Source organism: Thermobia domestica, chromosome 2 (genome assembly GCF_964235325.1).
Source record: "Thermobia domestica chromosome 2, izTheDome1.hap1.1, whole genome shotgun sequence".
In the NCBI taxonomy this organism is placed as follows: Eukaryota; Metazoa; Arthropoda; class Insecta; order Zygentoma; family Lepismatidae; genus Thermobia; species Thermobia domestica.
This window is the reverse complement of record NC_137455.1, coordinates 56,175,848-56,192,991: the sequence shown is the minus strand read 5'-3', so window position 1 is coordinate 56,192,991 and position 17,144 is coordinate 56,175,848. Positions and strand designations below refer to the sequence as shown.

Sequence of the window (17,144 nt, the reverse complement as noted above, 5' to 3'; positions counted from 1 at the left end):
CGTCGCATTAGTTTAAAAGCATAGATAGAGTGCATAGATACTGTGACAACAAGGAAAAATCTATATTAAAATTAATGCGTAACTCTCTGTGTCCTCTGTAAAATATATTCAACATCGAATACAGTTTTCTTTTCATCTCGCTTCCTTCGTTGAAGGCTACACTTGCCATTAATCTACATGAACGGCTGTACGTTGATTATTATCTTTACAATATGATAATCGTGGGATAGTGCGTTGGAGTCTTTACGCACGTATATATATAAATGACCGGAACTTCTTTCTTTCATCATTTAAATTTATGAAGTGGTTCAAGTGATTTGTACGGCACCAATCAGGTCCTAATAACGGTGCTGATAGTAAAGTTGAGCTTTCACTTTTCACGTAAGTGTATTCTAATATAATATCATATATCATCTCCATATTTAGAAACATTCAGAATCTTTATTAGTACGAGGGGTGACCAGAAAGAAAGGTTACAAGGCCTGCAGTGAAATGTAGGACCTATATATTATTTTATACAACTAATACAGCCAACAGATAATATAGAAATTAGGTTATTTTTCAACATAGTCACCATATTGGTTGAGGCATTTGTCGCATTGTCGGATGAGTTTGAATATTCCTTCCTGCTAAAAAATCCTGTCCTTGCTCGTTCAGGCACGTTATCACAAAGTGATTCATCTCTTGGTCTGAAACGCAGCGACGGCCTCCTAGGTATTCCTTCAAGTGAATAGGTGAAAGTCGCTTGGAGCGAAGTCCGAGCTGTAGGAAGTGTGGTAGATGATGTCCCAGCGAAACTGCTTCAACAGCGTAGTGGTCTTCTGAGCTATATGCGGGCGCTACTTGTAGGTAAACACAAATGGTAACTCGTTTGGAAAACTGGTCTCGCGAAAAAGTACGCTCAGTTATTCGATATTTGTGGGCGAAACATGTAACCGCGGCTGAAATTCATCAGCATTGGTTCAAACTCTGCATAGTTACCAACTTCGTGTATTAAAATTACCGCACATTCCTCATTCCTCTATAACAGACAAAACTCCAAAAATATTGGCCTTATAATCTTAGTTTCTGATCCTTCCTCATACTATTCCTGCAAACATACGTTGGAAATGCCAATAATTTGGCTTGAAGTAAAAAAAAATCACAATTGGTCACAGATGATTCATTTTTTGTGTAATTTCATTCCATCCATGAATAAGAATGCAGGGTTTTATAGATGGAGATGGGTGGCTAGATTATTTTAACATATTCACTGGTGCAGTTGTCAAAATTGTGACCGCTGTTGCAATGACGGCGAGCGACTATACATTAAAAAGCTGCGTTCTGTGGCATAGAATGTTTTAGACATAGTTTGCATAGTATGCTGTAATATAACACTTTCATTAATAGTGAAATTATCTCAGCAAGGAGGGTTTGGCACTCTTTAAATACGTCAGCAGTGGAAAGGTTAATAATACATTTTTTTAAAAATAAGTATTAAGTTCGTGTGCATGAAAAGTCCGTTCCAGTGTGTATTTCCAAAGAAAAAGGGAAAGAAAACTATCGTACAATACCTGATCAATATATATTGTCGCTATTTCCAATCCTACACTTTTACCACAGCTTAGCCGCTCATTCCATGGCGAAAGAAGTTTGAAGTCTCCTATGCAAAAATGTCTTCAACCGTACGTTGCACCGCCTAATCATAATGGTACAGTACGTCTTTCCTCCCAAGAAACGATCGAGATGCAAGAAGATGTATAGTTACTGGGAGAGATATTGGGGGAATACAGTGTGTGAGGAACTCCTTCATCTTGCGACTCATCAAGAATCTGCAGCGTCCTTCGTGCGACACATGTGCGAGTATTATCGTCCAACATGAGAGGACTATGTTTGATGATCATTGCTGGAAACTTGTGGACATGTTTGCGATGCATTTCATAGTTTGCACTGATAATTTCGTCTCACCTGAGAAATACAAGATGGATCACTCCAACCCTAGATAACTATACCAGCAAACGCTTCTGTAAGTGGTATGCTTTTCGCGTCAAGAGAGATTCACGAAGGATGTGATATAACAACATTCAAACCATATTTATTATAGGAGTATTTTGTGTAACGATTTAAGTACCTTTAAGAGTTGATCAATGAAATGCTCTTCATTATGTTCATAAAATTACTTTATAAATTTAAAGTTTTTATACTCTAAAACAGTGTTTGAGATGTGAGACTTGGGTGAACTAGTGTTGTCTCGTCTCGTCTCGGAAACGAGTCGAGAATTGTAATGTTTCTGGTCTCGTCCCGAATTTTAAAATGTGCTTCTCCTCTCGTAGGCATCACTATTCCGTCACACTCAGGTCGTCATAAAATTGATTAGCTGATACGAGTTACACACATTAATCCACTCCATTGGCGTACGCAGCCTTCCATCAAGGGATTCAAGTATTAAATTCCATATCCTTTAAGAATAAGTGTGATTTGTATATAATAGTAGGTTGCCTTGATATATTAAATGTTTATTTTTCCATAATATCTTTCCCAAGAGGGTAAAACCCTAAACACCCCTTTGCTTATGCCTATCAATGTGTACCAGTAAAACCATCTCATCTCATCAGTCACCATTTCTCCATAAAATACATACTTAAGGCCAGTTTCATACTGATAATCAGAGATGATTTTTGCATTCGGGGCTTGCGCGAGCTCAGGTTCATTATATTCAGTCCGTCTCGAACTCAGTAATTTCAACGATGCTTAAGGTTAGTGTAAAGGGACAGGTTTTGCCGATAGATGTCACTACAGTCTTCATATCTCTCCCATGTATTTTTTACCTTTCACGAAAATTTACAATTTCTTTTACAAATTTCAACGTAGAGAAGGAACTTCATAACCTATTAAAGGGAACAATCCGTGCTGACGACTTTTTATTTAAAATGTTCTTCATTGTTGAAACAGTTCCATTGTTAAAGATTTGGATATATATTTCAACAATCAAGCCATTTCAACAATGAAGAAAATTCTAAATAAAAAATCGGCACGGATTATTGCCTTCGATAGATTAAGTTACTTTTCTAAAAATTTGAAGTCTATAGGTTGAAATTTGTAACAGAAATCGTGAATTTTCGTGAAAGGTAAAAATACATGGAAGAGATACGAAGATTGTACTACCATCTATCGACAAAACTTGTCCCTTTAAACCAACCTTAAGCTTGCTCAGAATAGCACTCAATCGACTCTGAATATTATCAATAAGCTTGCTCAGAGTAGCACTCAATCGACTCTGAATAATATCAATAAGCTTGCTCAGAATAGCACTCAATCGACTCTGAATATTATCGATAAGCTTGCTCAGAATAGCACTCAATCGACTCTGAATATTATCAATAAGCTTGCTCAGAGTAGCACTCCATTTCACTATTATCAATAAGGCTTGCGCTCAATAATTTCATTGAGCTCACTTTCGCTGAAGCACTGGTTCATGTCCTCAATGGAGTTTTCACTCGCTCAGGTGCGTACTCATTAATCTCATTGAAGCTCGCGCACGTTCGGACTCCAGTTCTGCCTTGATTTCCACTTTATAGATCTAGTGCTCACACGAGCTCGCTCTCAATTATTGGGTTCACGGGTTTGGATATCTTTGATTACAATACATAGCAACAATTTATAGCAATTATAGATAATGTTGCGGGAAATACGAGTGATTCGACAAACCAACCATATACAGTGTTCACCTACCTTAAATATCACACGGGCCTACGTGAGATCGAAGTAACTGCTCGTACGCTTTGTTTTAACATCAACAACAAAACATCGTTCTCAAGCTACAAATAATAATAATAATAATAATAATAATAATAATAATAATAATAATAATAATAATAATAATAATAATAATAATAGTAGTAGTAGTAGTAGTAGTAGTAGTAGTTGTTGTTGTTGTTGTTGTTGTTGTTGTTGTTGTTGTAGTAGTAACAATAATAATCGATTTCATACTACACAGGTTGTCGAATACTAAACAATACTAATTATCTGCTAAACATTATTTGTGGCTTTTTATATTATGTCGAATCGTTCTAATAAAAATAAAATGCGTTTTACAGTAATAGCTCAGTGTAAGATTTTCATTTACAGTACTTTTTATTTCACGTTCAATAGAAATCACAGCCAGTTCGTTCTAGCTTTCTTGCTACATGGATATCCTTAGGTAATTTTTGAGTTAGAAATAGTAAACTTGTTACATTTCCTGAAAAGTCTAACTTTTCTTCTCCAATGGCGTGACACCGGGGAAATCATCCCATCTGCCCCGCCCAGAAAGTCCCTGATCACCTCCCGAAGTTTCGAATATAATCACCAATACACCCTGCATATATTTAAAAACTCAAGCACATGCGCTTCTTTAAAACAAAGTTTATATTGAAATACGTCATAATAGGGCTATAAGTTGGCCTGTTAAACAGACTACCTTCAGAAAATAATAATAATAATAATAATAATAATAATAATAATAATAATAATAATAATAATAATAATAATAATAATAATAATAATAATAATAATAATAATAATAATAATAATAATAAGTGTTCGTAGAAGTGATCTCACAGTCTTCGTGAAACAGTTGAACATGGCTTTGCATTGCGCGGAAAGTTCAATTAATATTGTAGCGCCTTGTTTGGTTCTTCTTGATGTGAATGAGTTATTTTCTTCTAAAAGAGTATATCAAGAATATGAAGAGTAAAAGAAAATCTCTTTCAACCATAAAGCTGTTACATATACCACTTTTTCAGCTGTATAAAAACTCTCAATGCTAAATCTGATGCTCTACTAGATCCTTGATAATTATCCGATTATCAAAGAAATTCCACATGTCTGACATGGACTAAGTTATACCACAGAGAAGAAAATTTCTCTATGGTTATACCTTGAACATTTACCCATTATATATTATCTCTCTCAAGAATCCAGACACATTTCAACACAAATATCTAATTTGTATCGTATCTAATTCCCGAATAGAAGTACAACAAAACTAAGTGGGTTCTTTATCCTGAGACAGCTTGTACGTAGTACATTGGACTAATTATATATTATAGTTTTTTTAAACATACATAAATGACTGGATATATAAATCATATTGGCGTTCCTGTGATCATTAGCACAAATTCCGGGGGGATGAGTGGGACAGGTCCCCTCCAATCTTGGAACTGTAGGGGACTGTCTCCCCCAATAATTCGATTTGAATTGTGTTTTTTTGGGGGAGAAATGTGATGATTTGCCCGATTGCCACAAACGAAAGTGAGATGGAATTGATGTCCCCCCCCTGAATAGGCCTTAAATCTGTCCGCCTCTCAATGTTGAAAACAACTCTGCTCCCCTGATCCTCCACAGCAGTGTTTTCCAACTTCACAATTTTGGACATCACTTAAAAAAAAAAAAAAAAAAAAAGATTATGGGAACGGTTTAACCCCCCCATGTTGAAGACAGATTTGCGCCGCTCCCTGTAATAGATATTTTCAGAGTGAAATTAATTTACAAAATATAATAAGAGAAAACAGGTCTTTACAACAAACTGAGAATTCTTACATTTGTTTACCAATAACCTTGATTATGGTCTAGAACAATACTTGATCTAATGCTCTACTTTTTACTTATTCTCAAGGATAATGCTGAGATAACGGGTTTTCTTTTCGTTCTTGTATGAGTTTTATGTGCATAGTTCAATGCGTATGAAAGCAAAAAAAAAAAAAAAAAAAAAAAAACTTTTCCTAGTAAACTGGCTTCATTAGTCTATATCATTGCAAGACCTTGACCTTCATTAATCAATGCAAAATATCGATTGTATTGAAATGACCTGAATGTTATTTTAATGATATGCCTGTCTCAACTTGAAACTTGTAATGTTAGCATTTATTCCAAGGTCAAAGACGAACGTCATAGTTTGTCAAGTTCTTTGTCATTCATTGCATAAAACTGAAAATGAGTGTGAATATACAGTTACGCACGATGTTCACTCACTTTAATCTGATTTTGAATTCTTTCATGTTTCATACCAAAATATATACATACGTATAGAAGCGTAATTTGAAATACTTTGTAAGTGGTAATTAAATTAGTTAAATTAGCCACTTAGATACTATATGATCTGCATTAACGTAAGGGAGTACATTAGTAAGGCAAAAGATGCAACGGAGAATCGAGTCACAGTGGCTTAAGTGTTGCCAATTTGGGGGAAAAGTCGCTAAATCTAGGGGATTCGACATCCAGGATAGCGACAAAAAATATCTTTTCCGATTAGCGACTTTTTTGGTGATTTTTGAATAACATTTTGGCGACTTACTTGTAAATCTATCTACTTGTGTACTACGAACAACTTGTCTTTCTGTAATCAAGTACTATTAGATTGAATCAGTTTAGATACATGTTTGTTTTTCTTCTGTTTATTTGAATTAGCGGAAGCATTGATGAGCTGGGAAAGTACATAGCATTTATCTCCATATTCTCACTTAGATTGCTGTTATCTCTTGGCCTCTAACGGAGACCAACTCCAACCTATAATGTCCTTTATGTTGCAGAGCTTCCGTTTAAAAACAAAAATAATACATTACCAATAGTAAGCTGATAATTCGTAGGAACGTAAGTAAAAGTGAAGTGGATGTAAGATTCTATTCTTTGTAGATTTTTACTTCTGTTCGTTATATCTATCTATCTATCTATGTATCTATCTATCTATCTATCTATCTATCTATCTATCTATCTATCTATATATATATATATATATATATATATATATATATGTGTGTGTGTGTGTGTGTGTGTGTGTGTGTGTGTGTGTGTGTGTGTGTGTGTGGAGAGAGAGAGAGAGAGAGAGAGAGAGAGAGAGAGAGGCGGAATCCCAGGAATATTTTTTTTTGCGTCTTTTCACTCAAAATTGGAGTAATTTTATCTCCCATTCAGCGACTTTTTGTGCCAACTTGTTGGCAACACTGAGTGGCTTAGTTTTAGGGGGGTCGTCTCTGGTGTGAGGAGTTTTTGGTTCGGTACCAAGCTATGCACCTTCCTGAAGGACAATCGTGTTTACTTAGAGTTCTTCATTTCCTCCCATATTTTCATTCCATCAGTTCTTGGGGTCCCCTGTTCGATCCCAGCTCGCGCCAAGTGAACTTCGTTGTGGACAAACACCGTGTGCGTGGGTTTCCTCGGGGTTCTCCCGTTTCCTCCCACTTTCTTCATTCCACCATTTCATTCATTTCTCATCATCACCGTCTCCTTTAGCCTAACCGGCATACAGTGGGACGTAAAACTCAAAGATTTCATTTTCATTTTCATTTCAAGACTAACAGCTATTAACGAAACTGCCATCTAGTAGTGGCACTTCTAAATAACAATCACATTTACTACCAATGGGGAGAGGGGATTCTTTGTGCTCATCAACTTAAATTGCAAATTTATTAGACACACTAATACAGTGACTGAAGTGAACAGTACATGGATGACTAACCACCAAATTCAGAAAAGGCGGAAAACAGCTATTAATTATACTACCATCTAGGAGAGAGATCTATTCTATATTAATAAAAGAAATATTTCCATTATACAAATGCAATTTTACAACTCAATATACATGCTATTAAATATTGAGCTCTCTTGTGGTTATACGGTTAGTGTGCGCGTCTTGGTATGGGAGAGCTGTGTTCGATTCCCGCTGGAAGCTCATATAATTTGTATTCTACGTTAAACTACAAATCCACGTATCATATACATAGGCGGAGCTAGGAATTGTCTGTTGGAGGGGCGGTGGGGGAACAAACCTTTTGGTCGGTCTCGGAGGTCTTGGTAGGTGGCCATTTTATATGTGTCATTTTTATTTTTTCAAAATGTTGGGGGAATGCCCCCCAAGCCCCCCATATCTCCGCCCATGATCATATAGCTTTACAACTGAAATGCACACTAAACTTCAATTTAATATTAGAGCTACTGATATTTAAAAAAAAAAATAATGACTTACCAAGATGACGTTGTGAATTTGGCCATCAAATCCGTTTTATGTTTTCACTTATTTTCTAGCAGTGTTCTTTCAAGGAATCCTTCTTCCTTCCAATCCTATTCCTTCCCAGTTGACACTCCAGAGCTAATATAAATTAAGGTTAGATATAGATTAAATATAACTTTCAAAGTATACTGAGGTTTTGAAGATGGAGGATTATTTTGTGCCTTTCCGTTTCACTATGTTTGTCGAGGACACTTCTTTAGCATTCATTTTTTGGTTGCACATAAAGCAGTATGCTTTTTATAAAATTATATTTAATAGGCCACAACCACTCTATGAATACATATCTATCTATCTATCTATCTATCTATATATATATATATATATATATATATATATATATATATATATATATATATATATATATATATATATCAGGAGGTTTAGCTGTTTTAGAGACCGACTCCTCGTTCTTTTTATGTGTGTATGTGTGTGTGTGTTTATGTCTTATAACAAACGGTTCTGCAAACATGAAATATTTTAACAACCGGTTCTGGGGAACCGGTGCGAACCGGCTGAATAGCAACACTGCTTATCACATAACTTCTCTTATAGGAATTGGACTCTCAACAAACTAGGGAATATTTGATAAGAAAAGGGAAAATTTTGTGTCAGTCGAGGAAAATTTTCTTAAGAAAACCTACGAACACTGCTGCAGAGCTCTATAGAGGATAGTCACTATGAGTAGTAGCGGATATGCCAAAGACCATGCGGCCTTCACTCAGTATTCATTTTCAATGAATTCTCTATAGAGTATAACAGCATTTCCAGTACACGTCTCAAATAGAATACGGAATAATTAAATACCGTATAATTTTAAATACGTTAGTGAGAACTAATTCATGTTATTCCAGAAGCATAAAATAATTGATGTTGCGTACACTGCTTAAGACATTTATAATTTGAATTTCTCAACTGTTCGGTTATACACGGTGATCAAATGATAAAATTTTGTTAGGTAGGCCTATACGATAGGTATTTTGTTAATGTAGCTATATAGCTCGTGTGTTGGCTATGGATGATAAAAGAAAATTTTGTGGCGAGATAAAACAAGCGATAAACAAGAGATACTCTACATCAGTGGTGCCCACCCACCCTCATATCCATGACGTACCCCCCCTCAATTGTCTATCCGTAGGTGTTCTTCCATTTTAAAAAAATCTTTTCGATTAATTTTTACACCCCCTCAAACATATTTATATAGATTTTTACCCCCCCCAATATTTCAATGACGCAGTTTGCGTCATAACCCCCCCCCCCTTTGTGGGCACCCCTGCTTTACATATAACTACTTCAGAAAACTCAAGTAAAGCAATGAGTAAAATGTAGTGTTCATATGACTACTTCAGAAACTTAGGTACCGGTAAAGCAATAAGTAGAATGAACAGTATTCAGCAAAATCCCCTCTCCTATCGCTGCGATATGAATAAAATTGAATTCTATTAAGATAGTAGTTTTCAAACTTTTAAAATTCGAAACCCCCTTTAAAAGATATTACACTTTACTAGACTACAAATTTAATTAGCACTCTATAAACCAAGTAATTATGTAAGAACTATATTACTCTAATAGACAAAGTGATAAAAATTCAAAATAAATTACGTTATACTTGCTGATTTTTAGTGGCAGTTACATCTATTATTTTTTATAAGCTAAGGTGTAATGGGCTGAAATGGTTGATTTTAATTGAACTTGCATGGTAGTCTATTATTGTAATTTGCTCACACTTTAAATTATATGGTCGGATTTAATATTTTATAAAAATATTTGGAATTTAACTTTCCATTGATTTTCTGCAAGCGTTAAGTTCGAATTAAGAATGTAATTTTAATGACAGAATCCCCGGCAGAAATAAAAATTTCGTTTATGGATAATATAGTAGAAATGTTGTAAGTTCGTTTGAATTGATTCAACTCTCAAGTTCAATTTAATTAGTATACAACCTAATCATTTAGAAAATGTACTTTTCAAAAGCATTAATTAACTTTACTACTTACTGCATTTCATAGCCTACCCTCTTATACTAAAATACGGATTTGTAAGTCCTTTGTCCTATTTTATTGATAGAGAACTATTTAGCACTCCCTGAAAACGCATAGGTTAAGAATCGGTGGATTAGGCCAGGGCGCAAAATTTCCGGTCACCAGGTCGCCATTGGCAACTAGAAACTTAGAGCTGGCGAAAAGGTTCAGTTGGAATGGTTTTTGCCTGAACTCACAGGGCTGCGCAGGTTCTGTTTCACACGAAAATAATTGTCACTGAGTGAGAGAAAATACGGAATGTAAAGTCTTTACAACGGGCATGGAAGCTGAAGTATTCACAACGTTGTAATTCGCCCCACCTTTTCTACTCTCAATCGAAATGGTTTGCTTCCTGGCGCGTTCAAAATTGATTACCCTGAATCAAATTCTCTGTTTTTGATATTTTATGCCCTGATGTAATCTCGTAGGGGGAAGTGGGTGGGGACCTCTCATAATTTGTATGTGAAATATACTGGCGACCATCATTTTTGGATCGGCGAGTGCGTTTGACTTTGAAACTTTGCGCCCTGAATTAGGCTTTTGAAAATGGAGTTCCAGGTTCCTTGAAAAAGTATTTTCAACTAAGTACTTGTCATTGTCAAATTCTCAAAATGTGCAAACTACTTAACAATGCACATTCTTTAATATACAACAACACCACATTCGAGTGTTTACTGAAACAAGCTTCTACCACTCGACTCAACCATTTCTTCGTAAAACTTAATTTTAAGGTAGCTCGACATCTTCCGTTTTTCCACTTTAGGAAATAGCTCCATAGTTGGTGTAGAAATTTGTCAAAGAATCAGGTGAAAAAGAGGGAAAAACTATTCATATACAGAAGGTTTGCAACACAGCATAACTTTTTTTCCTACCCTTAATTTCCAAATTATAGCACAGTTTGAATATCCTTAATTTGCAAGTTATAACATACTTGTTTAATGCTCGGATACACTAATCTGAATGTTACCCCTTAAGAAGTTAGTTATTATTATTGGAACAGAATTACAAAACAAGTTATTCTCTAATTGTCTTGAACAAAGTATTGAGTCAGAGCAGGGTATAATTTGAGGAGGACAAAGGGAGCAATTGCCTCCTTGAGTTTGAGAAGTTTATACTTTTCAATTAATTGTATACTAATAAAAGAGTAATGTTAATATAATAGTAATATAATAAAAAATGTGGAACTCTTATGTCGGTGAAGCATCTTGTCCTCCTCCTCCTCCTCCCCTGACAAAATCTGAAATGACGGTACTGAGTAAGAGTAATATCAGTAGTAAATGTTTTAGACCATCACGCAATTCGGATGTGCTTGTCGACTTGTATTGGTATTAAGGTTTACCAGTACTGTCCATGCTATCGCGTGCTACGTAATAAACAAATTAATAAAAAGTAATGAAATGTTTCTAGTTTAATTAAGTGGTAAGCTGGCTCGGTGATAAACTGCTCTTTTCTGGTACAAGGGCTCCTTAGTTCGATCTCAGGCCATGTGAGATTGTGATGGACAACACCATGTCTGTGATTTTTTTTTCAGGTTCTCCGTTTCCTCCCATATTTCATTTTACAAGTCCTTCTACTTCAATACACACACACACACACACATTTTCAGTAAGACATAGCCATTTATACAGGGTGTTACAAAAGTTTGGCACAATATTTTGGGAATAGATTCTTCTTCACATCATGGACCTGTAGTCGTTAGTGCTTAGTTTTGTATTTATAAAGTACCGAAAACATGAAAAATTGAACTTTAAAGTTCCATAGTTCCATTATTATAGGACCGATCGTAGTCAGATCAAGACATCACTGAGGAACTAGTATGTGAACTATCCAAATATCCATCTTTCAGAACTTCCGGTACTTGCACAATCATTTTTAGAGAGGCTGTTTGGGAGTAGTTGATCACTCTCCACCTACTTCTCTAAAAATTGGTGTGCAACTACTGGAGCATTCTTAAACATGGATATTTGGATAGTTCACATATCAGTTCCTCAGTGATGTCTTGACCCGACTGCGATTGGTCCTATAGTAGTGGAGCTATGAACTTTTAAAGTTCACTTGTTTCATGTTTTCGGCACCCTATATCTCCGAAACTATCCACTTTTGAGCACAGGTTCATATAAACTTTTTTTCTAATTTTGATGTGATGAATCTGTTCCCAAAATAATGTGACACATTTTTTGTAACACCCTGTATATCCAATATCTTAAATAAATAAACCATATTTGTTTATTGATAACCGTTATTTTTTCCTCTTTTCTTTTCAGTGTAAATCAACCAGTGTTTTATTTTAATGATGGATCCTTCAATATTGTACAGTAATGAAGGCGAAATAAATGATGAAGACATTGTAATAACAGGAATAGCTGGAAGATTTCCAGAGTGTGACAATGTAAATGAGTTTTGTGAAAAACTTATGAACAAGGTTGATCTCATCACAGAAGATGAACGAAGATGGAAAGCTGGTAAGTTAGAATTAACTAGAAATAAACTATTTTTATGTACTCAATGGTTATTAATTAAATTACATACGTATCTCATTCATAACTGCTTTCTTTTCAATAATTTCGGGGCAAATAAGTTGTTTTTTTATCAGATTATTACTGGTTATTTGTTTGTTTTGCTTACATAGAAGGATATTGTTTGTTTACAGACTACCAAAACCGAAAATACAAGTTGATAAAGTAAAGTTCCGTTATTAATACAAGAACATGTGTAAAGTTAACAATCGCATCTCACTAACGTTTCTTTATAATTGAGGAGCACTTTTTCAAAATTCGATAGAGCATAAAATATCTGTTTTACAACAATTGCATTTTTTGTTCTTACTGTTCATAACCTCTATCGAGTTCTGACAAAATGTTCATCGTTTAGTATTCTATACACATGGCACATTTCGATATTTGTCATTTCTCATTTCACAGCTTGATTGGTAGCATAAAAAGGATACCAGAAAAAAGCATACCTCCCTTTTTCAAAATTTGCTTTATCGAGGATTCAATAAACGGTCCTCAATCGTCTTCAGCTATGAAATAAATGTGGTAATGAAAGAAACTATTTATGATTCTATATTAATATATTGATAATATCAGTAAATACCAAAAGGAGATAAAGTTATATATATTAATGTTTATTAAATAGAAACATTAAAACATTATTATTATCTGAATACCACTCATTCTAGTTTTGGAACTTCTTGTATACAATAAAAGACAAAATCTGAGCAAAGCATATATTAACTAATATATAATAGGGTTACAATTTCGGTAAAGTATCTTTGCCTTCATCAGACACATTATGAAATTCTATTTCTAAGACTACAGCTTAAATATCTCTGAATATCAGAGAAGGTTATATCTAGGATCCAATAAGATCCCACTTTTCATTTTTAACATTTTTTAATTAATTACATATTTGAAACTTTTAATGATCCAACTTTCACCTAAAAGCTAAACTTTTAATTGACACATCTGTGATATTTTAATGAACAACTTACACTTTTGAGAACCTTAATTTAAAACTTTTAATTAGGTATATTCTATTCAATGCACCTGTGTTACCTCTTCTTTCTTCTCTGCTTTATCCAATATTTTCCTCCATACATCATGTATATTTGGTCTACTATTCCAGTTCATAAGTTCCTCGCTTTCTTCCTTTCGTATCCATTCTGATTCTTTACATTTTCTTACAATGTTTCTTCTTCTCTCTCTTTCTAGCCCTTTTATACCTTCCCAGTCTATTTCATATCATGCCTCCTTCCATATTTATATTAATATATTGCGTTACTATCCCTCTTCAATCTAGCATCGTCTCTGTGCTGTTTAATTCTTTGTTCTAACCTCTTTCCTGTTTCTCCTACGTAACTTATAGTACATTATTTACATTTAATTCTATATACAACTCCTTCATCATTTAATTGAATCTCTGTTACCTTCCTTTTCTTTTAAGCTAACATTCTTCTACTCCCGTTTCTTATCGTTATTATCGTTATCTCACTTATAGGATGTCCTGGAATACCTCAGCGAACAGGAAAGTTAAATAATTTGGAGAAATTTGATTCGTACTTTTTTGGTTATACAAAAGAACAAGCAGACAGATGTGATCCTCAGTTGAGAATAATTCAAGAAGTAGCTTTTGAAGCTTTATTGGATGCAGGTAACGTACTTTTAATTAATAAATTTTATCCACAATACTGTAGAGTAGAATTTGCATCGTTTATCTCATGTTAATTTGATTTTCTTGATGTGCTGCTGCACTTAAAATTATCAATCTTTCTTCCTTTGAGAATTCAGTATCTTAACTTAAACGTGATTAAAAAGAATTTAAAAGAGGTAAAACTTGTAACTCTACAGAAAAAATTTGAAAATTTAAATGATGATTTATATTGTTTTGGAGGCAAGGTAGAAATCGCAATTCTGAGAAAATTGTGCTATTTAAAATGAAAATTATACATTACGAGGACTTTTTTGACATAAAATATTGTAAATAAGAAGGAAGAATGATTTTTCTCTTCTTAGTAAGATGACTTAACTACATATGAATGTATATTCATGTTTTTGTGAGATTACATCAATCTCATTTACATTATTTCAATAGGCACAAAAACATTGTAAGAAACTATTTCCAGAGAATACTGAAAATGAACATCTAAATAAAATATTATTCGGAGATATAATACTAAATAATTTCTAACGTTTAGTTTATCTTGTTCTGTCTGTAAACGACTTTTCTATTTATATCGTATGTTTTATATATCACGAGAAATAAAATTCATTTTAGATAAGATCATATATGGTTCATGTCTCAGATAGCATTAGGGTTAAGATTCTCAATATATTTAAAATTATGTTGCTAGAAATTATAATTAGTTAATAATTTATTACCAGGAAATTACGAGGTTTTATTTTCCCAAACCTTTCACTAAATACATACTTGTCTTTTCACAGTCAATTATTTTAGTATTTTTTATTTCCACAGGAATAAGTCCGCCATCTTTAATGGGCAAACCAATAGGAGTGTTTACATCATCCTGCTTCACTGAATCTCAGATGTGTTTGGTACTTCACGATAATATAGAACCGAAAGGAATAGATTTATCTGGCAACAGCATATGCATGTTGGCCAACAGACTATCGTTTATTTTTGGATTAACAGGTATGAATATTTCTTCTCAATTATAAGTAATGAATGTGTGATAAGCAGTGGATCTCATTGTCTATTGTCTGGTGTAATATGTTAAACAGATATTCATAACACTGTTGCTTATATATGTGTATTAATTATTAAATAAATAAAAATAATATTTTCCTATTTTCTTACAAGAAATCCCAAAAAACTAACACTATTTTTAACAAATAAATACGAGCAGAAATAAACTTATATTAACAAAATTTATATCTTTTGTATATTACACCCGACATTTTTTATAATTTCAGGACCAAGTTTCACAGTGGATTCAGCTTGCTCTGGAAGCAGCACGGCAATTTTTCAAGCTTATATGAGCTTAAAAAATGGACTGTGTGATTCTGCAATTGTTGGAGGCAGTAACCTTACTTTACTCCCTCAGCTGAGTCAAAGATTCTTTGACCTTGGTGTGCTCAGTGAAGATGGTCGCTGCAAAGTTTTTGACGATTCCGGTGTGTAAATATTATAGAAATGTAGATTAGGATTTTTTGATAGTCTAATCCAAACTAGTTTTAACCAAGAAGGAAAAAGTAATAAGGGAAAGAATCGAAGTACAAGCTTTCAGTTACTTTTGAATGTTAGATCTTTCTTAATATTATCTGATATTCTGATATTCTTAATAACTATTATCTTCTTAATACTATCCGATAAAATTGTAATTTTACCAATGTGACTTTCTTCAAGATACGCCACTGTACGTAATATACTGAACAGATATTCATAACAGTATGACTTTTATCTACTATTTATTCTTTACTTGTAGAGTCTCGAGATAAATACTGGCGAATATACACACGTGCAGACATCATACATTAGTACTGCACAATTTGGAAGAAGTAATTTAAAAAGTGAAAAATTATTTATTCAGTGTCTTAATGATTGCTGTTTCGGTTATTTATTTCATCTTATGAACTTGGTAAACTATGATTCCACGATAATACCTCTCCCATTTCTATTGCAGTACATTCCTTAAACTTTATCTGATGGTTATGATGCAAAATTACCCGAAAGTTTAAGCATAATAAAACCTATTGTTCACAGTTATTTAAACCCCTTAACATAAAAGCTCAAGTATATTCGAGGTTTAAATTTTTGCAAAAAAAAAAAAAAAAAAAAAAAAAAACTCGAGTATTTTCGACCATCATAACTGTTCAATTGTATAAAGTTTAAAAGCTCGAAAATGATCCGCGTTTCTGACGAGTATACTCGAAGTTTTATTAAAGGAAGATTTTAGAGCCAAGTATATCGTTGTTGCTTTCATTAAAAATAATTTAATTTGTTGCCATTAGATTTGTCCCTCAGTGATTGTTAGAATTTAGCAATAAAAAATTACATGAAAATTGCAACACTCTTTCAAAGGAGTTAAATACTTATTTAAAGTTTCTTGGTTTTATAAAAAGATAAAGGGACAAAAATCGGTACAAGTTACTTTCATTTACGACTGCAATTATGATAGTGATTATTTACACTGTGCTAATCAGTACATACCCCTAAATATAGAAACACGTCAACATATTGTGTAGATAATGAAAGATAAAGAGTGCTATGTGGAATTTGAATTTTAGCTTTCAGTATGTTTTCAAGATATTACAAACATTTGTTACTATGTTGTGTGTTAGAAAAATAAACTAATTACGTAAAAGAATTAACCTAGAATTGTCAATATGAAAGTAATATTATGTATTTTTCATCTTTGTTCAAAGAAGAATTTTTTTCAAAACACAAATATGTTTATAAAATCTTGGTCTTTTCCAATGAAATATATTAGATAATTCACAAACAAATATAGTAATTTAGATATAGAAAATAATCACAAATGTGTGATTTCCTGGGACAAACTTTGAAAATTATTTGTTTACATCAAATAGAATAATAAGTTCCATCAGCAATATTTTTTGTACTAATCTAAAAATTGCTAT

At 33.5% G+C, this 17,144-nt stretch overlaps 1 protein-coding gene across 1 annotated transcript in view; it reads left to right on the top strand.

Moving 5' to 3' along the window:
• Positions 1-303: 303 nt before the first annotated feature.
• LOC145672460 (fatty acid synthase-like) overlaps positions 304-17,144 on the top strand; it is a 98,216-nt gene continuing 81,375 nt past the window's right edge. The window contains exons 1-5 of the mRNA XM_081741617.1: positions 304-381; positions 12,309-12,506; positions 14,044-14,196; positions 15,019-15,195; positions 15,477-15,677. Of these exons, the coding sequence (XP_081597743.1) occupies positions 12,335-12,506; positions 14,044-14,196; positions 15,019-15,195; positions 15,477-15,677 (703 nt within the window). The 5' untranslated portion in view covers positions 304-381; positions 12,309-12,334. The remainder of the gene's footprint in view (positions 382-12,308; positions 12,507-14,043; positions 14,197-15,018; positions 15,196-15,476; positions 15,678-17,144) is intronic.